The sequence below is a fragment of the Mirounga leonina genome, unplaced genomic scaffold (assembly GCF_011800145.1).
Source record: "Mirounga leonina isolate KUSES-001 unplaced genomic scaffold, KU_Mleo_1.0 Mir_94, whole genome shotgun sequence".
NCBI classification, from domain to species: Eukaryota; Metazoa; Chordata; class Mammalia; order Carnivora; family Phocidae; genus Mirounga; species Mirounga leonina.
Window position 1 is genome coordinate 9,377,563 of NW_023270855.1, and position 24,907 is coordinate 9,402,469.

A 24,907-nucleotide genomic window follows, 5' to 3' on the forward strand; every position below is an offset into this window, starting at 1 on the left:
TGGAGGCTGGGTGCGTTATTGTATGGAGGCTGGGTGCGTTATTGAAAAGGCTCACAGTTTAAGCCAGTCTCACTCGGGCACCCATCTGCAGGGCAGGCAGGGATGGGTGGGGTGTGATAGGAGCAGCACGAATAATCCTGGTGAGAAAAACATTCGGAACGGCAACTCCTGCTTGCTGGGTACCTACTCTGTGCCAACCGCCATGACAGGTTGTATGGTGACTAACATAACATAATAAAATTAAAAAAAAATAACGCACCCAGCCTCACTTGGCAGCTTCCGGTGAACCGCCCCTCCCTCTCTCTTTGCCACCCCCCAGAGGCTCAGGCCTGCCTTCCTCCCACAGGTGTGGTGGACCTTAGCTTCGAGGCCGAGAGTCCTCCGGCGCCCCCAGCCGAGCTCCTGGAGAGACTGACCAGCTGTGACTGGCTTCTTCAAGGAGGTGGTAAGTCTGTGAGGTCTTGGTTCCTGCAGCTTCTTCCTGGGGCTCATGCTGGTTGGGGGAGACGTCTCTGGACCAGGCCAGTGCTGGGATGGCTTGCCTCTCCTCTGGGGCACCCTGGGAAGCCTCTTGTCACCACTGGGGGGGGAATGGGAGGACATGGGGCATCAGCCCTGTGTCCACGAACATTCCAGGACCATATCCCTGTCTAAGACTGGAATCATACTGGTTTGAGAACCATTCTTCTTGCATTAGCTACATTAGCACGTGGGGCTCTTTCCCTTTGTCTCATTCAGCCTCACGTTCAGCCAGTCTTTCCTTCTTTCGCCCCACAAACATCTGTGCCTTTGGGCTAGGCTGTTGAGCCCCTGCCCCCTCCCCTCTCCCCCAGGACAGCAGATATTCTTCCCACCTTTGGAGGCTCCCGGGAGACCCCTGGAACAAAGGTGCTGGTCCTCATTCATGGAACACAGGTGAGCTGGTGCCATCACATAGGATGTCTCCCTTGCCCCGCCCCCCCAAGAGCCCTCCTTGGGGATTTTAGGGTCCATGGACCTCAACCCTGCCAGGGCCTCAGGATCCCAGACCTGCTGGATCAGATTCTCCAGGGACAGAGGCCAGGAATGTGTATTTTACCAGGCTCCCCAGGCTGTTTGGCTACCAAACTGGGGTTGAGAACCAGAGTGTGGACCAGGGGTTGTAAACTGTAGCCCCGGGGGTCTAATCCAACCCACTGCCTATTTTTGTAAATCAAGTTTTATCAGAACAGAGAGCCACGCTCACTTGTTTGCTTACTGTCTGTGACTGTTTTTGTACTACACCAGCAGAAGGGGGTGAGTGAGGCAGAGACTGCACAGCTCTTGAGACCGAAAATATTTACTCTCTAGCCCTTCACGGAAGCAGTCTGTTGACCCCTGGGCCCAGAACTCTGGGCAGAGTGCCAGCTTTGTGCAGAGAGAAGGTGGAGCCCTGCTTTCTGGGTCCCGCCTCTTGGCTGGGTGGCTCTGTCCTGCCTCCAAGGAGTCTCCTGGGTGCTCCCGGCCCCACTGCAGCCTGGAGCGACTCCCCTTCTCCTCCCTAGCCGCCCACCTTCTGTGCCCAGGGCAGACCCCGCTTCCTCCGTGATGCCCTCTGGGCCGTTCTGGGCCCCACACCTCCTGCATGCACGCAGGCCCCCCGGTGCCCCAGGCCCGGGGTGCTGGAGACATCCCTGTGCATGAGAGACATCCCTGTCCTACTGTTCGGAGTCAGGCTGCTGTGGAGAAGTAAATGGAGATGAGAGGGAGGGGAAGGAGGAGGGGACTCCTGCTTCCGGTAGGTGTTGGCAGGGGAGGGCTTGGCTAGGAGGGGACATGGCAGCTGGGCCTCAGGGCAGGCTTTTCTAGGAGGACGGGGAGGCCTCCAAAGAGAGCGCCAAGGAGGTGGCCATTGGTTGTGCGCCCCTCACAGCCACAGCCGCTGCGGCCCAGCGGGCTCATGGTGCTCTCTGTGGGCCCCTCAGTCAGATAGCTCCCGGCCGGGGTCTTCCCGTGAACCCTGCTCACAGCTCCTCTGGCTGAGATCAAGGTCTCCGAGGGCAGGCACGGGGTCTAGCCTAACTTTGCCTCCTTCTAGCTGTGTGACATCTTCTGCAGACCTCAGTTTTCCTCATCTGTAAAATGGCCTAATTCATGTTTAAATATGTGTGTGTGTGTGTGTTTGAGTTCTGAGATTCTCTCAGCCTTTCTTGTGAGCCCTGCGCTTTAGCTAAAGAAGTTTTACTGTCCTCTGGAAAGAACTGTGTTCCTGCTGCGGGCGTCTGTTCACACAGCTCCCTGTGCCAGAGACGCCCGCCCCAGATGGAGCCCTGAGTGCTTTCCCACCACGGTGGGCCGCAGCCAGGCCCTTCCCTTTCTCCCGGCCTCGGTTAAGAGCGGGCTGGCTGGCCTGGCGGAGCCTGGAGGCCCCTTCCAGAGACCCTGCTTCTGTGCTCTGTCCCCAGCAGAGTCCCCATGGTGACAGAGGAAGTGGCTCGGGAAGCCCTCCTCAGCTTTGTGAGCTCCAAACGCTGCTATGGCCGCGCAGCCGCCGGTGACCTCGTCATCCAGAAGCTCAAGCAGCAGACCCTCTGCAGGGTAAGGGGGCCTGGGCCTGGCGGGCACCCTGGGGCACCTCAGGCATTAGGTCCTGGGTGGGGGGTGGCTTGTGTGATGGCAAACGGGAGAAAGGAGTCTTGGGGGGTGGTGGCGCGTATGAAGAGGGTCCATGGACCCTGAAGCCTGAAGCCCTTTGTGCCGCTTCTCTGGTCTGTGGTCCGCTGAAAAGCTCGAACGTGCTGGGCATCGTGGGAAGCACATCACATATACGTCATATGAAGTCCTCAGTGGCTACCCTACACGGTAGATATGACGGTCACCTGTTCAAGGGCGAGGAACTGGAAGTTTAGAGAGGTGGAGTTACTTGCCCCCAACGTACAGCTGGGAGTGACAGAGCTAGGACTCTAACTGGGGTTTGCTGGCCCAAAGTCCACGTCCTTAACACATGACTAACCTGCCTCCAGCAGGGGTGGGCCGAGAAAGCTCCATGTGGCCCCCTTGATCCCCCAAGTCACATCTGTGCCAAGGAATCATTAATTCGTTACCCTTGGGCCTGAAGCTCCAGGGAGAACCTGGTGCTGAGGCCACCACAGGTACCTGTGTCACCTGAGGCCACCGGTACCTGTGTCACCTGAGGCCACCGCAGGTACCTGTGTCACCTGAGGCCACCGCAGGTACCTGTGTCACCTGAGGCCACAGGTACCTGTGTTACCTGAGGCCATCGCAGGTACCTGTGTCACCTGAGGCTACCGCAGGTACCTGTGTCACCTGAGGCCACAGGTACCTGTGTCATCTGAGGCCACCGCAGGTACCTGTGTCACCTTCTGCGTTGACTGGGCCATGGGACAGGTTTGGAGTCCACACTTTCCAGTGTCACTGGCACAGGAGAGCGTACGGTCCCACCAAAGCCACACAAGCCTCGCAGGGAGCGCTTAGGACAGGAGGCTGGCGGGAGAAGCGCCTGTGTAGCTGTGTGAACTTGGGCAAGTCAGCCAGCCTCTCTGAGCTCTGTCTCCTCCAGTGTCAAAGGAGGAGCCAGCTGGTGTCTAAGACCCCTTCCTGTTTTGTGATTTTTGTGGAGGAGCTCAAGAAGGAGGCTCTTGACATCGGGCAGAAAAATTCCTCCGAAGAGGACGTTTGGAGAAGCAGACTCCATCGGTCTCCATCTATCAAAGGGCAGTTTTGCTGCTCCGCAGCTTGCCTTGTAGAACATTCTGGGTATAAAGAAATGGAGGGCTGAAACCACCCCAGTGTGAGCCTGTCAGGAGAGATTTCCTGGGGCTGACTGATCTCCCCGCAGACGTCTGGGGGTGTCTGGAGCAGAAATCGTCGTTGCCAGCTTCTTCTCAGCAGCCTGTGGTGCTGGGAGTGGGGCCTGTCGATTTCCCCTCTGAGGCTCAGCAGGTGGGAAGCTTCTTCGTTTTGTATAATGTTGTCTTCCTAACGGGCATGAGTGTGAACATGCTGGGCTTTTTTCCCTCTGTAGTATCGACTAGAGACTTTTACCGAATCCAGAATAAGCGAATGGACATTTCAACCCTTTACTAGTAAGTGAAATCAGTTTAATTGGGAGCAAATCTGATAGGGGCTGGTGGAAAATAGCAGGACACGTCTTAGCCACTAACCCTGGATAAGATGAGCTTCTGCTGGCAGCCTCAGTTTCCCCATCCCCTGGAAAAAGAGAGGGTGAGCTTTCATCTTGGACTTTCCAGCACTGATCTCAGCAAATCCTTCCTGTCTGGGAAGTGGTTTGCAGAAAGTCTAGTGTTTGCCTTTGGTCACAGACAAAGGCAGTGTGTGTGCTTGGGCATCCGCCTGCCTTTGAGGCCAACTCCAGTGCCTCCCGGAGTCCCTAGGACCCTGTTCACTGTGCCATCCCACCTGCTGCTGAACCCCGCTTGGAGGCTGAGGGTTCTCCCTGGGGAGCCCTATGTCCTTCTTTCTCTGATGACCACTCTGGTTCATCCTTCAAGACTCAGCTCCTGTGTCACCTCTTTCATGAAGCCTTTCAGGATTTCTTCACCTGCTGACACTTTCCCCAATAGAAGGAGCCAGTCTTCTGAGTTTTCAGAGCCTTTATGCAGCTCTGGTCCAAAGCTCTCTGCATATCCTATGACCTCGTATGGTGGTTGCCCCTGTCGTATCTCCTTGAACGGAGGAGGGGGGAGGAGAAAGAAGGAGGTGGGGATGGTCACGATAGTGATGGTAGTTCTTTTTTTTTTTTTTTTAAAGATTTTATTTATTTATTTGAGAGAGAAAGAATGAGAGACAGAAAGCATGAGAGGGGGCAGGGTCAGAGGGAGAAGCAGATTCCCTGCTGAGCAGGGAGCCCAATGTGGGACTCGATCCTGGGACTCCAGGATCATGACCTGAGCCGAAGGCAGTCGCTTAAGCAACTGAGCCACCCAGGCGCCCCAGTGACGGTAGTTCTTGTTATTGATCCCTCTCAGGGGCCAGCCCGGTGCTCAGCATTTCTATGCCTTCTATTTAATTTTCACTACCATCCTATCTGGTGGGTACCCTATATTTATCTCATTTGGGAGAGAAGAGAGTTGAAGGTCGGAGAGGTAGAGTAACTTGCCTGGAGTTACACAGCTAGGAAGTGGAAGAATCAGGAGTCAAACCAGGTCTGTTCAACTCCCAACACTTGGGTGCTTAACCATGAACTCTGAGGGGCTCCTTGTCTACCCGTCCCGTAGCCCAGGATCTTGCCTAATGCCTGGCGTCAAGTGAAAGCTCTGTACTATTTGGTAAATAAATGAAAGCTTGTCCTTGCAGCTGTTCACTGGCCTTACAACGATCCCTTTCTATATCAGACCAGTCAGTGGATGGGCCACAAAGAGGGACCTCCCCCAGGCTTTGGGACATCAGGGTCCAGGTCCCCCCGATGTTTCAGGAAGACATGAGGAAGTTTCAAGTCCCTCACTCGTCACTGGTCAAGGTAACGTGATTGTTGGCATCTTTGCCCTTCTCTCTGAGCTGCTTTCCCAGGCACTGTATATTTCCTCAAACTTTATCTTTTTAGAAAGGAAACCCAGAATGCAGACCGGTGGTTCATTCCTTGGCTATCAGCAAGGCGAACTCTAAGGAAACCCAGAGTGTGGAATATAGACCCATACAAAATTCCATGCAAATTAGGGAGTAGTCACATAGCGAAAGGATGATTCCATTTACCAAACTGTCACCAGCTTTAAACAGTGAGTGTTCACATTCCTAGACCATCTGAGTGTTTTTAATTTATTTTTGTTTATTTTTGCCTGACAGTAAACAGCTGAAGTGATGAATGAAACAGATATAAAATAAAGCTCAAACATTATTTGGATTTTCAGCAAAGTCAGTAAAGGGACAGAATTTGACTTCTGTCCCATTTTATGGAAGTATAATCATGACACGAGGCGAGGCATGTATTACAATGTATTACAAAAGCACAGATGAGATATTTCCTATTATGTTCTCATTTTCACTTTAGAACTTGATTCAAGCATGTAACTTTCCCCTCTGAGTTTTCGTAGCATCATATGATGACGAGGACTTTGAGAGGTCCAGAGCGGGTTCCATTCTTTTCTCAAGAGTGGAAAGGCTATTTTGATTCAGGGATTAGATTCCAATAGCTAACTCTTTGCCTTTCACAGAAATGCTGTGCATTTTTTTTATGACTTCCATTCCCAAAGACCTCTTAGCTATTCAGTGGGCCAAGGACACCGGCCTTTGTGGTTTAGCCTGGGACCATGAGTTAGGACATGGAGCTTGGAGAAAAGACTGGGCTGGGGCCCCGAAGAGATGGTAATATGATCTCCTTGGTTTGGCATTCAAGGCCCTGTGGAATCCTAGGCAAATGAGAATGGCCGTCTTCCCGTGCTGGGCCTGGGACTGGGGATGCCATGGGGTGGGTGTGGGGCTGGTGAAATCAGGAGGCGTTGGTGCTTGGGAAACTGGAGCCAAGGAGAGCTTTTCACTTCCAGGGATGCCACAAATGTCGTGGGCGTGGGTGTTACAAATGCAGCGGCTGCCATGGGGCCGGCATGGTGAGTCCTGGGTGGCTGCTGGTGAGTTAATGATCTTGGGGGAGGAGGGCCCCTGCAGGGATGGAGGGCTGGGCTGGGGGCCCGGGGCTCCTCCACTAACAGTGTGACCTGAGGCAAGTCATCCTCCCTTTCTGGGCCTGTTTGCTCACCTGTAAAATGGGAAAATTGGATTGGGCATTTGCTACTGGCCTTTGTTCACTTCGATGGTTTATGGTTCATCATTTTAATTCTTGTCTCTGTTTCTCATCTGTCTGCAAACATTTGTTGAGACTGAGTACCCGCTCAGTGCTGGGCCCCTGTAAGAGGACTCAGACCTGGGGGCCTTCCCACCGGGGACCCTCTGTCCTTGGGGAAGACCGACAGGTGACCAGCACATGTAGTATTCGGTGATGAGTCTGAGAAGGTGAAGTTCAGGGGGCTTTGAGGGCCAGAATAGATGGGGGCCTTGAGTTAGTGCCCTAGGGCTTCTGTAATAAATTACCACAAACTGGGGGGCTTAAAAGAAGCGATATTTATTCTCTCACATTTCTGGAGGCTGGGAGTCCAAAATCAAGGTGTGAGCAGGGTTGGTTCTTTCTGGAGGCCCTGAGCCACACTGCTGGCTTCTGGCAGTCCCCAGTCCTTGCTGCACCACTCCATCCTCTGCCTCTGTTGTCACGTGGCCTTCTGCACGTGTGTCCTGGGTCTCCTCAGGCGTCCTTGTGAGGGCCCACCCTAGTCCAGCATGACCTCATCTTAACTAATGACACCTGCCAAGACTCTTTCCAAATAAAGGCACATTCTGAGGTTCTCTGGTGGATGTAAATGGTGGTGGTGGTTGGGGACGGGGGAGACACTGTTCAACCTAGTACAGGTCCCTAAGTTCACAGCCAGGCTCTGGAGCCATCAGCCTCCTCTTCAGAACCCTTCGGGCTGCTGACCTCCCAGGAGGAAGCCCACGCTCCTCACATGTCCTCCGCTCTCCCCCTTCGCTCTGATGTTTTAGACACACATTGACCACTTGCCACTCTAGGCCACGCCTTCCTCCATCCTTCTCTCTGCCCACCTGCCCTGCCACACTTTGGACGCCCACCTTACCCCTGCTGTGTACGTTCCTCCGCCTACTCATGTGCCACCTGTGGGGCCCTTCTGTCACCTCTGCCTTCACTCCTGCCATATGCTTCCTTCGGGACTTCTTGGAGGCCCTCCCTGTGGTCTTTTGCGTTCCTCCCTCCACCCCTGCTCTCCTTCCTCCCCACCCTCCTCCCTTAGGCTTTTCCTGGAGTGTCTCCGCAGTCCACTCTGAGCCAACTGTGGGAGCGTAGCCTTGGGGCCTTTCCAAGACTGAGCTCCTCATCCCCAACTCAGCCTGTCCCTCTTCCCAGTCCCTCTGGCCATGGTCGTTTGGTCAGGGTGCAGTCTCAGGGGTGGTGGGGACCCAAGAGGAGCAGGGGAGGATGGTGTCTCAGGAGAAACACAGAGGCGAGGATGTAGCATCTTTGAAGGCTACAGCTGGAGGGGCCCAAAGGTCCACAACATTCACCCCTCCCACCTTCCAGCTGAGGGAGCGGAGGCCCAGGGAGAGGAAGTGGCTTGTTCAAGGTCACCATGTTGGGATTTGAAGCGGGTCTCAGGATGCCCTTTGCCCCTCTTCCCTGGGAGGCCAGCGGGGGCTGAGGCTCTGCTGTGTCCACAGGTGAGGTGCCCATCCTGCAGCGGAGCCAAGCGCAAAGCCAAGCAGTCCCGCAGGTGTCAGCTGTGCTCGGGGTCTGGCCGGCGGAGGTATGAGCGGGTCTCCCCAGCACCGAGGTGAAGGGCTCTCACTTACCAGCTTTCTTGCTTTTCATCATCTGCCCTTCTGGAGGGCAGTCAGGTGCCCTGTCTTGTCACTCTTGTGCCCCAGAGCGCTGTGCCTAGCAGGTGCTCAGTAAATATTTGTAGAATGGGTGAACTCTCCTCCAGGCTTGCTATTTTGAGATGAGACTAGGACTCATCCAGCCATCTATGGGTCAGATGTAAGGAATGAGGCACTGTGGAGAGGAAGGGAGGAAGGAGGGGAGACTTCTTCCTGCTCACATGGTGAGGAAATGAACACAGAAAACCAGATCTGTAGGTGAGATCTGTAACTCTCTGAGGATCAGGACCTAGGCAAACCCTTATTTATAACTCATTGCAGGGCTTGAGTGGAGGAGTCAAGGAAGGTTGGTTGACTGACTAAATCAACAAAGTTCCATCTCTGTTCACAGGGCTTTGCAAATACTGGGTCATTGCATTTTGTAAATCATGTCCTTAATGTATTTATAAATCTTTAAAGGGAAACAGGAAACCATGAGGAGTGAGACTATTCAGAGTTGTGTTGGTTAATGATACTTTTGGTTCATTGAGGCCCAGGCCATCCTTCTAAGAAGCCAGAGAGCAAAGCTTTGGCAGACCTGCCACCTGTGGTTGGTAAAGAAGGTCTTTGATTTAGAAAGAAGCTCAGGTTTCTTTTGTTTACAAGTGAAAGAATCCTATTTCAAATGAGCTTAACAAAAAAAAATTCTGCCCTTGTAACAGAAAAGTCCAGGATTATATTTCTGGGATGGCTTCAGGTTCAGCTGGATCCAGGTGCTTAAACAATGTCACCAGGACTCTGTCTCCATCCCTCACTCTGCTTTCCTTTGTGTTGGCTTCATTCTCAGGCAAGCTGTCTCTTGTGGTGACAGAGGGGACAACCAACAGCTCCAAGCTTAGTAGCCTCAGTCAAAAAGCATATGCCTTTGCTGATAGCTTCACAAAAATTTCGAGGGCAGATCTCATTGCACTTTCCAGGGTCATGTACTCATCTTTGTGCCAGCCCCTGTGGCCGGACAGATGGAATAAGCTGATGGGCCAAGCCCACGTCCCAAGCTGGTCATAGAAGGGGTGGGGGCAAGCCCACAATCCATGTGGTCAGGGTGGGAAAAGGGTGGTCTCCAAAGGGAAACTGGGGCATTGCCACCAGAAGCAGGAGGTCTAGATGGTGGGCAGGTGGAAGCAATTGAGGCTCACCTTAGTCCACCTCTACGAGGAAGGATTTGGGGTGAGCCCTCGAGGAGCTGCCAGGCCCCCCCCGACTACCCACGTGCTGACCACGTGCCCCTCTCAGGTGCAGCACCTGCTCAGGGAGGGGCAACAAGACCTGTGCCACCTGCAAGGGAGAGAAGAAACTGTTGCACTTCATCCAGCTGGTCATTGTGTGGTATGTGGCAGTGTCTCAACGCTGTGGCCCAGTGGGGGTAGCCGGGGGACGTGGCCTGGACTGGTTCCTGCGGAGAAACTCCACTTGGCTGGGGCTTTCACAGTGCAGGGACCTGTGCCGGAAGAAAAGGGCTTCAGGTGCCTTGGGAAGGGGAGAGGCCCCTGGGTCTGAAATCCCCGTGTCAGGTGTCAGGGGAGGCCCCCAGGCATTACGGGGTTCTCCTGTGGGGCACCGTGCGAAGCACTTCACAGGTGAGGACCGAATGAGGTAATAGAACAGAGCTGTCAGTACTTTACCGGTTTCCCATGGTACAGATGAGGATGCTAAGGAGCTTGCCCGAGGTCCCAGCGGTAGGAATGCAAGCCCTCCAGCCTGTGTTCTTCACCCCACACACCGTGTACTCCGTTCCTCATCCTCTCCACTTCCAGGAAAAACAGCCTGTTTGAGTTTGTGTCTGAGCACCGACTGAATTGCCCTGGGGAGCTCCTTGCTAAAGCCAAAGGAGAAAGCCTCTTTAAGGATGAAAGCACCATGGTAAGGAGGGCTTCCAAGACCATCACAAGGGAACCTGGGTTCTCCCCTCACTCCTGTGAGGGCTGCTTCTCATGGAAAGACAGGCTGGGCGGGAACAGTGCTGCTGAGCAGGGGAGAACCTGCTGGGACCCAGGGGGGCCAGTTCTCTCTCGAATTCCACATGCTCGACCCCTCCCTTCCTCCTTCCACACCCTGACATGAACCTTGAGACCCTCCTCTCATACTAGGCACTATTGTAGGCCCTGGGGATACCATAAAACAAAACCCTTGCCCTCATAGATCTCATAGTCTGGTGAGGGAGAAGGTAATAATATTTCACCCCAATGTCAGATGGTGGCAAGGGTCACGGAAAACGTGCAAGCAGGGGAAAGAGACAGGAATGGGTGTGGGTTCAGCTGGGGCCTGGGAAGTGACACTGGGCTAAGACCCGAATAGTGCAGTGGGGGAGTGGACCCTGTGGGCTCTGGAGCCAAGGTGTCCAGCAGAGGGAGCTGCAGAGGGAGGCCTTGAGGAACAGCAGAGGGCAGTGGGACAGGAGGGATGTGAGTTGTGCAGAGCAAGGAGCTAAGACATGAGACATGCCAGTGGTCCTTGGCCCTTGGCCTGCTTTTGTAAATAAAGTTTTATTGGAACACAGCCATGCCTGTTTGTTTACATATTGTCTGTGGCTGTTTTCCTGCTGCAAGGGCAGAGTCGAGTAGTTGAGACAGGGACCCTGTGGCCTACAGAGCCTAAAATAGTTACTGTGTGGCCCTTTATAGAAGAGATTTGCCAACCTCTGCTGTAGACCTTGGCAGGGAACTTGGCCAAGGAGCGTTGGACGTCTGAGAGGGCCTGTTTTCTCTAAGAGGGTCAGGTGCTCAGCCTCCTTTTTTTTTTCTCCCTCTCTCTTTTCTTTCTTTCTTTCTTTCTTTTTTTTTTTTTTTTTTTACAGTAAGTAGCCTTTTCAGATTGGCTTTCTTTCACTTTATAGTATGTATTTTTAAAAATTGAGGCATAATAACATACATTATTTTCAGGTGTACAGCACAGTGATTCAATATTTGTATGTGTTGTGAAATGATCACCACAATGTCTAGTTAACATCCCTCACCACACACAATTTTTATTTTCTCATGATGAGAACTTTTAGGATCTAGACTCTGAGCAGCTTTCAAATATACAACACAGTACTATTAACTGCAGTTACCACGTTGTACATCAATCACATCCCTAGTACTTATTTTATAACTACATTTGTACCTTTTTACCCCCTTCTCCCATTTCATACCCCACAACCAGCAATCTGTTTCTGAATCTATGAGTTTGTTTTTTAGATGCCACATGTAAGTGAGATCATACAGTATTTGTCTTTCTCTGATTTATCTGCTTTAGTATAACGGCCTCAGTGCCCATCCATGTTGTCGAAACTGGCAAGGTTTCCTGCTTTTTTATGTCGGAATAATAATCCTCAGCCTCCTTTCTTTGCCCCAGTCAGTCTGGCTCAGCTAGGGCATTGCCCCTCAGGAAGGCCCACCCCCACCCGAGTCAGAGAGCAGCAGAGGGGTGCAGGGTAAGAGAGTGGGCTGCAGGTGAAGGAGTGCTTGGTCCACAGCCCCCCTTTCTTGGTGCATAATCAAAGCCCCCTGGAGGTTAAACAATCCCCAACCACTCACTGGGTGGCCTCGGGCCCTCCCCTGTCTGGGCTCGTTTTCCATCCCTGTGAATCAGAGCTGCAAGGCTCCAGGTGCTGACAGCCTCAGGCCAGCGAGGCGGGCTGTATCTCTCCTGCAGGTGTACCCCATTGTGGATTTCCCGCTGCGGGAGATCTCTCTGGCCTCCCAGAGGGGCATTGCCGAGCACAGTGCTGCCCTGGCCTCCCGGGCCCGAGTCCTGCAGCAGGTGAGTGGGGTGGGGACTGGGGGCTGTTGGGAGGCTTCTGGGGCCGGACTAGGGCTCGGAGGGTGCTGGCCCTCTGGTCACATGAAGGAATGGGCTGTTCCCTTTGCTGGAGGGCCCCCTCCAGAGAAGGGAGGGAAGGCGCCAGCTAGGGGAATGGTGGAGGAAAGGAGCCCTGGCTTAGGAAGGGGGGTCAGGGGGGAGTACTAGAGACTGACCAGAGGCCCATGTGTCCAGAGGGCAGAGAGCAGAGCAGTGTGGGGCCTCAGGGGCAGGCGGGACCACTGGACATAGAGATTAGGATTCTTATCCTGAGAGCAATGGGAAGCTATTTATTGTCGGGTTTCAAGCAGGACTGTGGCTCAGCGTGATTTTGACTCTAACCCCGTGTGTTAGAATCGTCAGAGAGGGAGAGGGAAAGTTCAAGACTCGGGGTCGTAGGCAAGTCTGGAACCTGGAGTCCTGCCCCTCAGGAGCACTTTCTGTCGTGGGCAGGGACGGCTTCGGGCCAAGGGGTTGCTTTGGTGCTGTGTCGGGATGGCCACTAGGTGGCGGTGGTGCCTGTTACGGCTTTGAGTGGTCATGGCAGCAGGTGGCTGGGGGCTGGGGGTGCTGGGGGTTTGGCCAGGGAATGGCCAGCGCCGGAGCTCCTGAGTCTTTTAGACTGGGCTTAATTCCTGGTTTTCCTGTGTCTCAGTGTGGTCCTGGGCCAGGTACTTCCTTCTCCCTGAAGTCCGATTTCTCACCAGTGTTTGCACCACCTCGGGTTTTGGTAGAGATGCAGTACTTTAAATGCCTGGAACCTGGTGCTCAAAATGTCCCTTTTCCCTCTGGTCCCTTTGCAATAAGTATTTCCCCTTCTCTCTCTGCACATCTCCCCTGTCTGCAGGAGAGAGAAGGATGCACTTATTAAAAAGTAATGATGACCATCTTGGAGCGTCAATGGGCCTCAGAAATCACGGATTTGGGGCACTGCAAACTCAAAGGCCTGCCACTGCTGGGTAGTAACATGGGTGGGAGAGCCGCCTTATCCAAAGGGGTGGGTCACCACTCATCCTTGTGTAGGCAAAAGGGCAGCGATTTCAGACCTTCTGAGACCCCAGATTTTTATATGGAACCTTCCAATTTTTCAATATTGAGAACAAAAATTTGAAAACGCTAGGAATACTACATGGGCTGACGGGTTGGCTCTGGCCTGTGGGCTGTTGTCGGCTACCCCTGCCTAGCCCCAACCCATGACGTTTCCAGTAAATCAGAGGAAGCTCGGGGAGTGGAAGTAATTTACCTAAAATCACACAGCTGCTTAGTGGAAGAGCCCAGGAGCAGAACCCACTTCCTAGCTCCAAGCCAAATGTCGCTACTCACTGCGTTCAAGATACACCAATCCTTGAGAGGCAGTGCAGGTTTACCGGGGTCTCCGCCGAGGGGGATCTGGGGCCAGACACACCGCAGGGACAGTTCCCGTCCCAGGTTGGCACCCGCTTGTGGTTCCAAGCCACGCTCTTCCTTTTTAGGGCCTCAGTGTCCTCATCTGTACAATAAGCTGGGTTGGACGTTGCCTTAGGTTGGGGTCTGCAGAAGCAGCTTTGAGACGAGAGCTTGTGTGCAGGACATTTATGAAGAAAGGGCTCCCAGGAGAAACCTGTCAAGGAGGTGGGGGGGGCGCAGAGCCGGAGGGGCAGGGGTCACAGAAGGGCGCAGTGTGATGAGGGTCGGCTCGCTGCCCCATCCCACAGGAGCTCTGAGCACCAGTTACACCTCAGCAACGGTGTGCCTGGGGCTGAGGAAGCTGGCCTCGTGTTGTTTGGTTGTGCTCCCTGTGTGCGAGGGGGGTTCTGTATCTCAAGGACAGGACCCTGCAGAAGAACGATGGGCTGTGAGTAGCAGAGAAGAAGCAGATGTGCAGGAATGTGAGGCAAGAACTGTGTCCACAGAAGCCCCCAGAGCATCACCCCTGTGGGACTTTGTTCTTGCCTCACTAGTATCAATGGTGTGGGTCACACAAAGAGCCCCCAACATTGGGGTATTGACTCCAGGAATGGGAAGAAGATAAGGGCCTGACTTTAGCAGCTTGCAGGCACTCGCAGTTATTCTGGGATTCTTTTACTTCTGAGACTGACCATCTGATTTTGAGCCCTTGATTTGGCAGCTGGGGCAACTGAGGCTGAATAGGGGAAGTGAGCTGCCTGAGACCACACAGTGTGTCTGTGACAGGCCTGGATCTCCGGGGGCTCTCCCCTACAGGACAGTCCTGTCTTGGGCAACACAAGCCCCCTGTGAACCAGTCCCAGAGCAGGGAAGGGTAAACCTGGGGCAGGTGGGCAGATTTTGTTAAAAGAGAGTGCCATGGGAGAAAAGGGCTCTTCTATGAATCTTTCTGGTCCTGCATTTGTAGACAAAGATGCATGCTGATATTTTGTTCAGGATTGAGAAGTTAGCGAGTGGAGTCAGCCTGAACACACACCTGTCATGACACTGTGCCCCCCCCCCCCAACCCCCATTGCTCTCAGACCTGGAAACTGCTCGTCCTGGGGGGTGCCAAGGTGTGCCAACAGATCCGTGGCTGATTACAAGGCAGCCACTTGATGGCAGCTGATGTCCTAACCAGTCTGTAGCCTTTTGAATCAGAAGCAAATGGAGACCGGAGGGGGTGGTATTGTTGTCCCTTTTGATTCTGGCAGAAAAGGTCGGAAAGGATCCTGCTGCCCAGGCACTCAGAGCAGTGATGTGGGCTCCCACCTTTTCTTGTCTCTTGGTGCCCATCTTGTGTCTTCCATAACAAAATATCAAAGAGGGGTCTTCTGCCTTTGATTTCCAAAATTATCACTTAGACACCACTTTCTGGCATACGGGAAGTCCCCGGATCTCATTTGGTGATCTCAGCAACTCTGTGGCATAGAAGCTTTTATCCCCACTTCCTAGAACAAGCAAGTGCAAGATCATGCAGGGACCTTCATGGAAGAGGCACTTCTTGACTCTGAGTACCCGCTTCCTGCCACAATGTCACACTGCCCTTCGGCTGCCCCTCCCGTGCAGTGGGGAGCCTGTTTCTCAAAATCCCCTGCCCAGCCTGTTTCCCTTTCCCCGGTGGCCTCTGGACCATCACCTACCGAGAGAGGACTTGGAACTGTTCCCAAGGAATGGAACTTCCTGAAGTTAGACCCTCAGAAGGTCTAATCCTGGGCTGTCCACATCACCTCCCTCTGGGCTTGGGGACCCCCTAGATGTGAGTCTGGGACAAAGAAGCATCTTGTGCAGAAGAACTTTGGCATTTTGACGCAGAGTCTGGACCACGGGACGTGCCCAAGGAAGCTTAGCTTCAGCGATGGGGAGTAACTTTCCTACGTCAGCTGTACGTAGCTCTCCCTAACACAGCAGCACCCGAAGCTGATGGAGGCGCGTGTTTCAGTAGAACGCCAGTGTTCTCCTCCCAAGGTGGTCTGCCATGTTCCATTCAGGGTCCTGCAGTTTGGGAAGGTTGTAGAGTAACTGCTCAGAGAAGGGGCCGGAGCATGAGGGGCTTTAGGACCCCTCTGCTGGGGGCAGTGACTGCCCCAGGCTCTTAGGTACAGGGTGGTGCTGGGAGGAGACTTGAGCATTAAACATATGGGGCTTGACCTGGATGGTCTTCCAAACCTGAAATTCCATGAGCCTACGGCCCTCAGTTTCTCCATTTCTAAAAGAGAGGGAGGGTTTGAGAAAGACCTCTCTCAAAGGAAGGTCAATGCAAGACCATGGTGAGGGAGGGAGAGTCCTGAGAAAAAAAAGCCTGAAACGGACCACCAGATTTTGGAATTTCTTTGGTGTCATTGTTTTACCTTAAAATTTAATTCAAATTGTATAATCGACTCCCTAATATCTCCATGGCTGTATTAATATAGAAATGCTTAAAATGGCTTTATCTTCCACCTTTCTCTGCCCTTCCTCCCCACCTAAAAAGTAATGCTTCTGAAAGATGTCCCATTTGGCTGGTAGCTTACCATACATCCTGGGACGCCCCTGGGGATGACTGTGCCCCCACTTTGTGAAACATATCATCAGATGGTGGCTAATGCTGAGCAGTCCGTTTGGACCAGAGCTTAGTGTGTGTGAAGGGGAGTAGTAGGAGACACACCTGGAAAGGCACATGGGAGCCATAATGCCCACTCCAGAGCGTGAACTTCATCTCCTAGGAAGTAGGGAGCTACTGAAGGTTCTTGAGCAGGCAAGTGACCTGAATAGAACACTGAAGTTTTTCTTGGCCAATTGCTTCCCCAGCGCCAGACCATCGAGCTGATCCCCCTCACAGAAGTGCATTACTGGTACCAAGGACGGACTTACGTCTACTACATCTATGGCACAGACCACAGAGTGTATGTGGTCGATTACCCCGAGCGGTACTGCTGTGGTTGTACCATCATCTGACGTGGCCCAGCCACCTCCAGAGCCAGGAGGACAAATGAGGTCCCGGAGTTTGCTCGTCATTGGCTGCATTGGACAATCCTATACAAAACCCGGTGTGTCCTTCTAGACAATTCAGCTTATCATCTGTCAAGCCACAGGTCTTTCCAGAGTTCCTCTGGGGGGATCCGTCATGTGTTTAACCTACGAGAATTCAGCTACACACATTTTTTGGGAACAAATAATTTAAGCGGCTGGGGCCATGCCTCTGGTCTCCAAGCTAACGTCCTGCCCCGCTGGAGCTTGTGGTTAGATTTTGCCTCTCCCTGGGCCTGTCTCTGTTCTTCCATGCTGCTGCTAGCGTGAGCCATTTGCTAAGCCGAGTGTTGCTCAGATGTTCAGAGCTGTCCTATAAACCGGCTGCCTCTTAACGTGCACCACACAGTGCTCTTAGGCATCGAGAACAAAATTTACTCCCTATTCTGTGGGCTAGGAATTCAGATGCAGACACAGTGGAGGTGGTTTATCTCTGCTCTGTGATGTCTGGGGTCTCACCTGGGAGATGTGAAGGCTGGGGTGGCTCAAGAGCAGGGGGCTCGGATCATTGGAAGGCTGGCTCACCCAGAGGTCTGGCCGTGGACGGTGGCTGTCTGCCGGGACATCCCCGAGGACTGTCAGCTGGAACAGCTACAGGCCACCTCTCTGTGAGGCCTGGGCTTCCTCACCATGTGGCAGCTCTCGGGGTAAGCGGCCGTCATGCACACCCCAATTGAAGAAATAGAGATCTGTTTCCAAGCTGGAGAACAAAGCTGCCGTGTTGGATAAACTGCAGGTCTATGTGCTGGTCTCTAACATGGTGCGTGTGCAGGGGTAGGTTTTGGAGAGTGATTCTGGATATATGTAGATTCTTACATAATGTGCCGACCTTAGAACCTGCTCATTAGTAGGACCTGAACTGGGTGTCCTGTGCACCCAGTCATGTGCATGAACTCCCACTTTGTGCAGCAAGGCTGGGTGGGTGCAGGGGATGCTCTGCCGACTGAATGCCCAGTCTGCTTTGGGGGCCAGCTGGGCCACTGTGCACCTGGTTGGGGGTAACCAGAGGCCCCTGTCATCTTATTCCATCTGCACCCCATCCAGAAGGGGATTGCTACACACTGAGAGGGCCAGGTGGTGCCCCCTTGTTCCCCAAGCTCCTGCTGGCCTGCAGCCTTGTCCCCCTTGGTGTGGGAGGATGTGGACATAACAGGCCTCCCTGAGGGAAGCTTGGGAAGTCTGAGGCTACCCTCCAGGGCACTGTTGACAAATGATATGCAAATGAGCACTCGCACCCTCACCTGCCAAACCCTTGCCCCGGGATTGCCCATATTACATTAGGTTACTGCTGTACCCTCGAGTCTAGCCGAACTACTGGTGGGGTCTTGCTCACAAGAGCATCGGCATTTGGTGTCCCGCTCCCTTGGGGTTTCATGGAAGACAAGGGGAAATTGAGAAGCAAAGGGACGTGAACCAGGAGGCTGAGTCACCTGGTCCTGGCCAACCTTCCAGGCTCAGACTTTGCCTCCCACGCCGGCTGACCCTGGCCAATGCCACACGTTCTGCATGTGGGGGAGGCTGAGGGCAGGATGAGGTTCGTCCTCGCCTTGCCCGGCCCTCTGGCCCCTGGGGATGGAGCCTGGTGGCGGCTGGGGAGACAGAGAGAGAATACTACGAGACTCCCTTCCTCCCCTTCCTCCTGGAGCTCTGCAGTGCTCAAGTCTGGGAGGCCAGCACCTCGACCCTGGTGTCCCTACAGCCCACCTCTCTGGGGCTCCCCTGGGTTGCTGCTGCCCCCTGGGGGCAGGCAGGCTTTTGGGTTGTTGCAGTGACTGGAAGTGACACTCCTGGCATTTGGTGGACGGAGAACAGGAAAGCCAGCTGGCTACCGCTCTGCGCAGTGAAGCCTGTTTCACGTCTTCCATGACTCGCAGATCTGCCACTGACCTTCACCGAGAACTTCATTACCCAGAACCTCAGCAGGGACTGCTGACTGCAGTGCTCACCCTCGCTTACCGGTCAGCTCTGCTCTTCGATTTTCCCGTATGGTTAGGAATTGCTCCGGTCCTCTCACTTCTTGAAGTCCAAACTTGTAACTCCCTGACGACTTCGTTACAGCCCCTCACGCCTTCCTGCCTGAGCTGTCACACCCGGAAATACGTGCAGTAAAATGTTACTTTCTTCTCATTTCTCTATTCTCTTTCCGTTTGGGCATTAAATTGCTTTTGTGTTTGTCTGTTGTTTTTAAAAACATGGTATGTAAGTGGACTATACCCGAGTGTCATTTTGGGATGAAAAAAAAAAAAAGAACCTCAAGTATGGTAAGGTTGTGGCCTGATGACCTGTACGTGCTGTTGATGTGTGAACTCAGAAAATCCAGCGGGAATAAAGTGGGGCCAAAGGGACACTGTTCCTGTTCAGCACCAGGGGGTCGCTAGCCCCAGGGCCCTTAGTCCCCTTGGTTCTGGCAGAAGTCCCAAATAAATCCCGGATCCTCCAGCTGTTTCATAACTCTTGCATGTTTTTCCCTGTAGTGTTACCTATTTTTATGGCCTTTGCTGCAGCCAGGATATGACTTAATTTTCTATTTCTGCCTCTTTCTATCATCCCAGGACTGAGTTGGCTGGTAGTGTGTAGCCTTAAACCTAGTTGAAGTCACTGGGGAGTAGAGTAGAACACAGGACAGCCCTGACCCCAACACTGGCCACCACGGCCTGTGGCTCTGGTCTAAATTCTGTTTCGTTTTAAAAGAACATCGGACTCCAGTGATTTGCTTCTTCTTTTTTTTTTTTTTAAAGATTTATTTATCTGACAGAGAGAGACATAGTGAGAGAGGGAACACAAGCAGGGGGAGCGGGAGAGGGAGAAGCAGGCTTCCCGCCGAGCAGGGAGCCCGATGCGGGGCTCGATCCCAGGACCCTGGGACCACGACCCGAGCTGAAGGCAGATGCTTAATGACTGAGCCACCTAGGTGCCCCTGATTTGCTTTTTCTTTATTGTTCTGCCAAAGGAGAACACTAGCTCTACTCCTCACTAGTCACTGATGGTCAGTCTGCCAGGTGGCCAGAACCATGCTGGGCATTGTGAGGGTCACAGAGATTGGCAGACTCTACCCTAAGACTACAGGATAGTAGGAGAGAATGTATGCAGAGGGAAACCTAAGCATAGATGTGAGAGTCAGGTAGCTTTAGGAGATGAGGATACCTAAGACCCAAGTAGTGATTACAGGTGATGGAGACTCAAATTGACTTAAGCAGAAAAGGTCATTGATTAGTTCTCATCCCTTAATAAAGTTCATCAGCTTCAGGTACAGCTGGATCCAGGGATTTGAAGGATTTCATTCCAACGCGGTCTCTCCGGCCCTTCTGCCCTCTACCTTTCCTATCTGCTTTTCTCCCTTTTCCTTTTGTTCTCAGGCAAGCTTTCCCTACCTTGGCAATAAGACAGCTACCAGCATCCTGGAATTTTATCATATGAATTCAGTAACCCCCAGAAAGGGGGTTCCAAGCTAACTGGCCAAAGAAACTCCCACGGAGATCCCAGGGAGGGTTCTCAGTGGCTCATTTTGGGCCACATGCCCATCCTTGAACCAATCACTGACCAGTGAATGTAGTGACTCAGTAGGCCAGCCTAGGTCACATGGTACCCTTCCCCTCAACCTGGGCTCAGCCTGGGGCTATCAGAAAGGGCCCTGGAAGCTGGGCACCTGCCCATTAGAGGCATAGACAGAAAGTGCTGAATTTATCCAGGGATGGTGTTCAGGAGTTTTCTATGTACTTTGCCCCAAATGACATCTTAAGCCAGAGAGGCGAGACTGGGGCTAGGTCCTTTCCCTGCCTCAGCCCTGCCCCTCACTCCCTGTGTTTGCTGGGGTTCCCTGTGTAGCAGAGGGCTGCTATACCCCTGCAGTTTGGCTATTAAAATAAAAATTTGGACTGATCTTGGTCTCAGGGGAGGCATTCGGTGCTGGAATAAGAGAGGGTATATGTGTGCATGGGTGTGCATGGGGGAGCGTGCACATGCGTGTGTGGATGTGGATGTGTGTGTGTTTGTCAGATGGGGAGGACGTTGCTTAGAAGGCAGGAGGGACTTCCTTGCCCGACCTGGTTTTCCTCCCTTCGCTCCAGGTCCCTGTCATTTCTCTGGAGTTCCCAGGACCTGGCCTTCATCACGTGGTTAGCTTGTTGAACCCACAGCCAACTTCAATTTCTAGGTCATGTGCAGCCCTTGATATGGAGACTGATGAGAGAACCATTTCCTTCACAGTCAGGATAGACAACTCAAGTGGAGTTCCGTTGCTCAGCAGCAGGGATCCTTCTGTCTGCAGCGGCTTGGGCCCCGCCGACTCCTGGCAAAGTTCCAGGTGCCATCTGTGCACACCGAGGGCTCAGAGATCCAGGAGAGGGCATGGGTTTGGGGTCATCTTCCTCCCAGATGAAACTCTGGCCCTGCCTGTTATCAGCCGTGGGACACAGCCATTCCGCTCACCTGGCAGAGCCTGCTTCCTTACCTGGGAGATGGGGATGCCACTGCTTGCTTGCAGGGTGGGTTGGAAAGGGACGAGGTGTGCTGAGCTCAGTGCAGGGGAGGGGCTGTGTCCTCCCTGAAAGAAACGCCTTTGGGGGGCAGTACTTAAGCGTTTGTCACAGGGCCTGTCCGGGTGACAATGAGCCAAGCCTCAGGTGCCACAGTGACTGTGAGAACTCTCTTTCTTGCCAGCTTCCCCTTTCTTCATCCTGCAGCTCAGCTCATCCACCCCAACCCCAGAGGTGTTTCTCCTCACCCTCAGCTCGGGCCTGATCTGGCCGCCCCTCCTCCGAGCTGGGATCCCAGCAGAAATTACAGGTGTATTTTTTCCTGATTTGACTTGTATCTATCCCCACACTGGTCCACCCACCGGTCCCATGGGCAGGCCTGGGTGTTGCTCATCACTCGGTTACCCGTAGTAATATGCTCTTAGTAAATACTACCAAGTGTGACTCAGTGACTGAACGAAGGTTCGGGATACGGATGTAACACAAAGAATATTGCATCTTTTTTTTTTTTTTTTTTTAAGATTTATTTATTTGACAGATAGAGACACAGTGAGAGAGGGAAGATAAGCAGGGGGAGTGGGAGAGGGAGAAGCAGGCTTTCTGCGGGGCAGGGAGCCCGATGCGGGGCTTGATCCCAGGACCCTGGGATTATGACCTGAGCCGAAGGCAGACGCTTAACCACTGAGCCACCCAGCGCCCCAAGAATATTGCATCTTAATTCCAGTCTCCAGTAGCTGTGTGGCGCTGAATAAAGTCCTTTTATCTCTTGGGCTTCAGTTTGCTTTTCGTACCATGAAGAGTTGGTTAGATCCCTTTTTCCTTTTCTTTTTTTATGGCACCCTTTTCTTCTTCCTCAAATAAAATCTTATGTGGGGCCCAGATATTTAAACACTGCTCACAGATCAAGTGGAACTGCTGTGATTGAGGTGTGGATGGGGTCCCAGAGCCCTCCCCTGATGCCTGCCCCCTCTTCACCTTTAGCCTCCAGGGGCTTGGCACCCACTTGAACATGGCCAGGCCAGAGTCTCTCCTAATGTCCTGGGATATGGTCTACATCTCAGACCACAGGACACTCCTGGAAACATTTTTTTTTTTTTTTAAGAAAATTAAATCCTTGATGTGAGCTTGTTTTCTGATTATTTCTCAGAGTGAATAATTTGTATAGATAAGAAGGCACTATGAATGTTCTGTCTACTGGTACTCTGGCCAGTTGATAATTCTCCTGTATTTTGTCTGGAGCTGAAGGGCCCTGGGACATCTAGCTATAGGGGTTCCCTCTTTCTACCTTGGTCCCCAACCTGGAGGAGAGGGTTGCTATTTGTCTTTATGTCTTCAAGTCTGGGGCATTCTATGCTTTTCCCCCCATCAGCTAATTGAGATTTCCAGCTAAAAGAAAGTGTGACCTGGACAGAGAGAGTTAATATTTTAGACCAAAACCAGTCACTGTCATTTTAGTAACAATTAGTTTCTGTCCCATGGTCAGAGAATCAGGCATGACTTTCAGGGGGCTGGGACACAGAGCAGGGCCTTCTGTTGGGGAGCTAGCACAGTGTGGACAAAGCCACATGGTGTGGACTCTGTGGTCACAACCTGGGATTCCCATCCTGGCTCAGCTGTAGTTCACCCATGTGGACTCGTGGACCTTTGATTGCCCAGAGGCCCCATCTGTCAGATGGGTACATTGTGCACTGACTGTTAGGACTATGGGAGACAAAATGAATAGTGTATATGATCTGCATGGCATGTGAGTCCTAAACGGCGTGAGAGGTTAATAGTATGAGCGTATACAGGAAGAGGTAACTATTGGGAGGAAGAGATCAGACCCTTAGCATGGGGAGTAGAGCAGAAGGAGAGTGCTATCAACTGAGTGAATATTTGTGTCTCCTCAAAATTCATATGTTGACATCCTAATCCCCGAATGTGATGGTATTTGGAGATGTGGCCTTTGGGAGGTAATTAGGTCATAGGGGTAGAGCTCTCTTCCGTGGCGGAGGAGGGCCCTTATAGAAGAGACAGGGAGTTCCTTTGCCATGGGAGGATATAATGAAAAGACAGCTGTCTCTGGACTAAGAAGCAGGGGCCTTCACCACACACCGGACTTCCGGCCCCTTGATCTTGGACTTCTAGCCTGCAGAAATGTGAGACATTAAGATTTCTTTTGTTTCTAAGCCTCCCAGTCTATGGTGCCCTGGGATAGCAGCCCAGACTAAGGCAGAGGGTGTCTAAGTACAGGATCCGAGCCTGTGTGATACAACGCAGTGGTTTTCAAACGCCGGTCCAGGTGTCGGGATCTGACTGCACCAGCCTCCCCTAGAAAGTTTGTCAAAGATCCAGCTTCCCAGTCTCACCCCTAGATATTTAGGATACCGATGGCTGAGAATCTGTAGCCTTAACCAATGCCCCAGTATGATTCTTGTGCATAGTCAGAACAGGAAATTGACATTTGGAGTCAAAATGATTGGGGTTTGGAACCAAAATTCACCTTTAATTTCAGTTGTTAGTTCACTGTGGACTTACCTGCTCTAAACCTCAGTTTCTTCTGTGAAATGGGGACAGTCCCTGCCCTACCTATCTCCCAGGGTTGTTTGGAGGCTCCTATAAGACACAGAATGTGAATGCACTTTGCAAACGAGCACACCATATATATATCTCTTTCTTATTATGGGTGGGAAAGACAACCTTGATGCTTTCCAAGGCTTCCTGCTGCATTTGACCCTGTCCACCAGGGGGCAGCAGGTGCACGCACAGGAAACCTTGGAGCAGTTTCTCCAAGTTGAGTTCTTTGTCTGGTGAAATCAGAACTTTAGGAAGATTGTTCCCAGCAGTTCCTGGGCCATAGAGACCCTTGCAAGGCCCGGGCCTCAGGGAAATCAAGGTATCTTCAGAAAGTTCTTCAGAGATGCATTTAGTATATTTATACTAAATAGTATTCAGACGCTCCAGTTAAAATGTTTTATCCTTCCAGAAGGACACCATGTGACTGACATTTAGGAAGCACGGCTCGAGATGCCGAAATAGAAGTTAACGGTCCAGGTCAACACAGTAGCTCTTGAATCCAATTCATTCATTCACTCACTGACTCATCTGCTCACTCATTCAGCAGACAGGAACTAACACCTTGGGCGTGCTGGGCACTAACCAGACCAGGCACGGGGAAAACAGGGGAATAGGCACAGAGATAGCCTTGAGGACTGTTCTCAAGATAATGGTGAACATTTTTGGACCATCACCCATGTGTCAGGTGCTGTTCTCGGTTCTTCATATGTGTTAACTCACGGGAGCCCTGCCAGGTAGGTATTATTACTACCTCCACTTGACAGAGGAGGGAACTCAAGTCCGGAGAAATTAAGTCGAGGTCCCATAGGAGCGCATGGGTGGCTCAGTCAGTTAATCGTCTGCCTTTGGCTCAGGTCATGATCCTGGAGTCCTGAGACTGAGTCCCGCATCAGGCTCCCTGCTCAGCAGGGAGTCTGCTTCTCCCTCTGACCCTCTCCCCTCTTGTGCTCTTTCTCTCTCACTCACTCTCTCTCAAACAGATAAATAAAATCTTAAAAAAAATAAATCAAAGTCCCCCTTTGAGGGGAGAAGCAAGGAATTGAACATGGGCTGTCTGCCTCCAGAGCCCATGATCTAGCTGGTTTAGATGGGGGAGGCAGACATGATTAATGACTTAGCAATGAGAGCTGTAAGAGACTTGTGCCTTAGTCACTCCATGTTCCCAGGCGTGCTGAGGATGTCTTACTGAGCTGGGCAGTGGGGCAGTGCTGGAGAAAGGATGCCCTGGGGTGGGGTGGGGGCGGAGA

General features: G+C 52.5%; 1 protein-coding gene across 2 annotated transcripts in view; it reads left to right on the top strand.

The window, feature by feature from the left end:
• The window catches only part of SSUH2 (ssu-2 homolog), a 28,306-nt gene extending 9,550 nt beyond the window's left edge, over positions 1–18,756 (top strand). Inside the window, exons 2-12 of one of the 2 annotated variants that reach the window (XM_034997178.1) lie at positions 347–445; positions 834–915; positions 2,424–2,556; positions 4,004–4,064; positions 5,334–5,458; positions 6,480–6,542; positions 8,218–8,303; positions 9,649–9,741; positions 10,170–10,275; positions 12,049–12,156; positions 16,411–18,756. In XM_034997178.1, coding sequence (XP_034853069.1) covers positions 347–445; positions 834–915; positions 2,424–2,556; positions 4,004–4,064; positions 5,334–5,458; positions 6,480–6,542; positions 8,218–8,303; positions 9,649–9,741; positions 10,170–10,275; positions 12,049–12,156; positions 16,411–16,557 — 1,103 coding nt within the window. In that variant the 3' untranslated portion in view covers positions 16,558–18,756. The remainder of the gene's footprint in view (positions 1–346; positions 446–833; positions 916–2,423; positions 2,557–4,003; positions 4,065–5,333; positions 5,459–6,479; positions 6,543–8,217; positions 8,304–9,648; positions 9,742–10,169; positions 10,276–12,048; positions 12,157–16,410) is intronic. The other variant, XM_034997179.1, reaches the window with a different exon arrangement.
• The last annotated feature ends 6,151 nt before the right edge of the window (positions 18,757–24,907 follow it).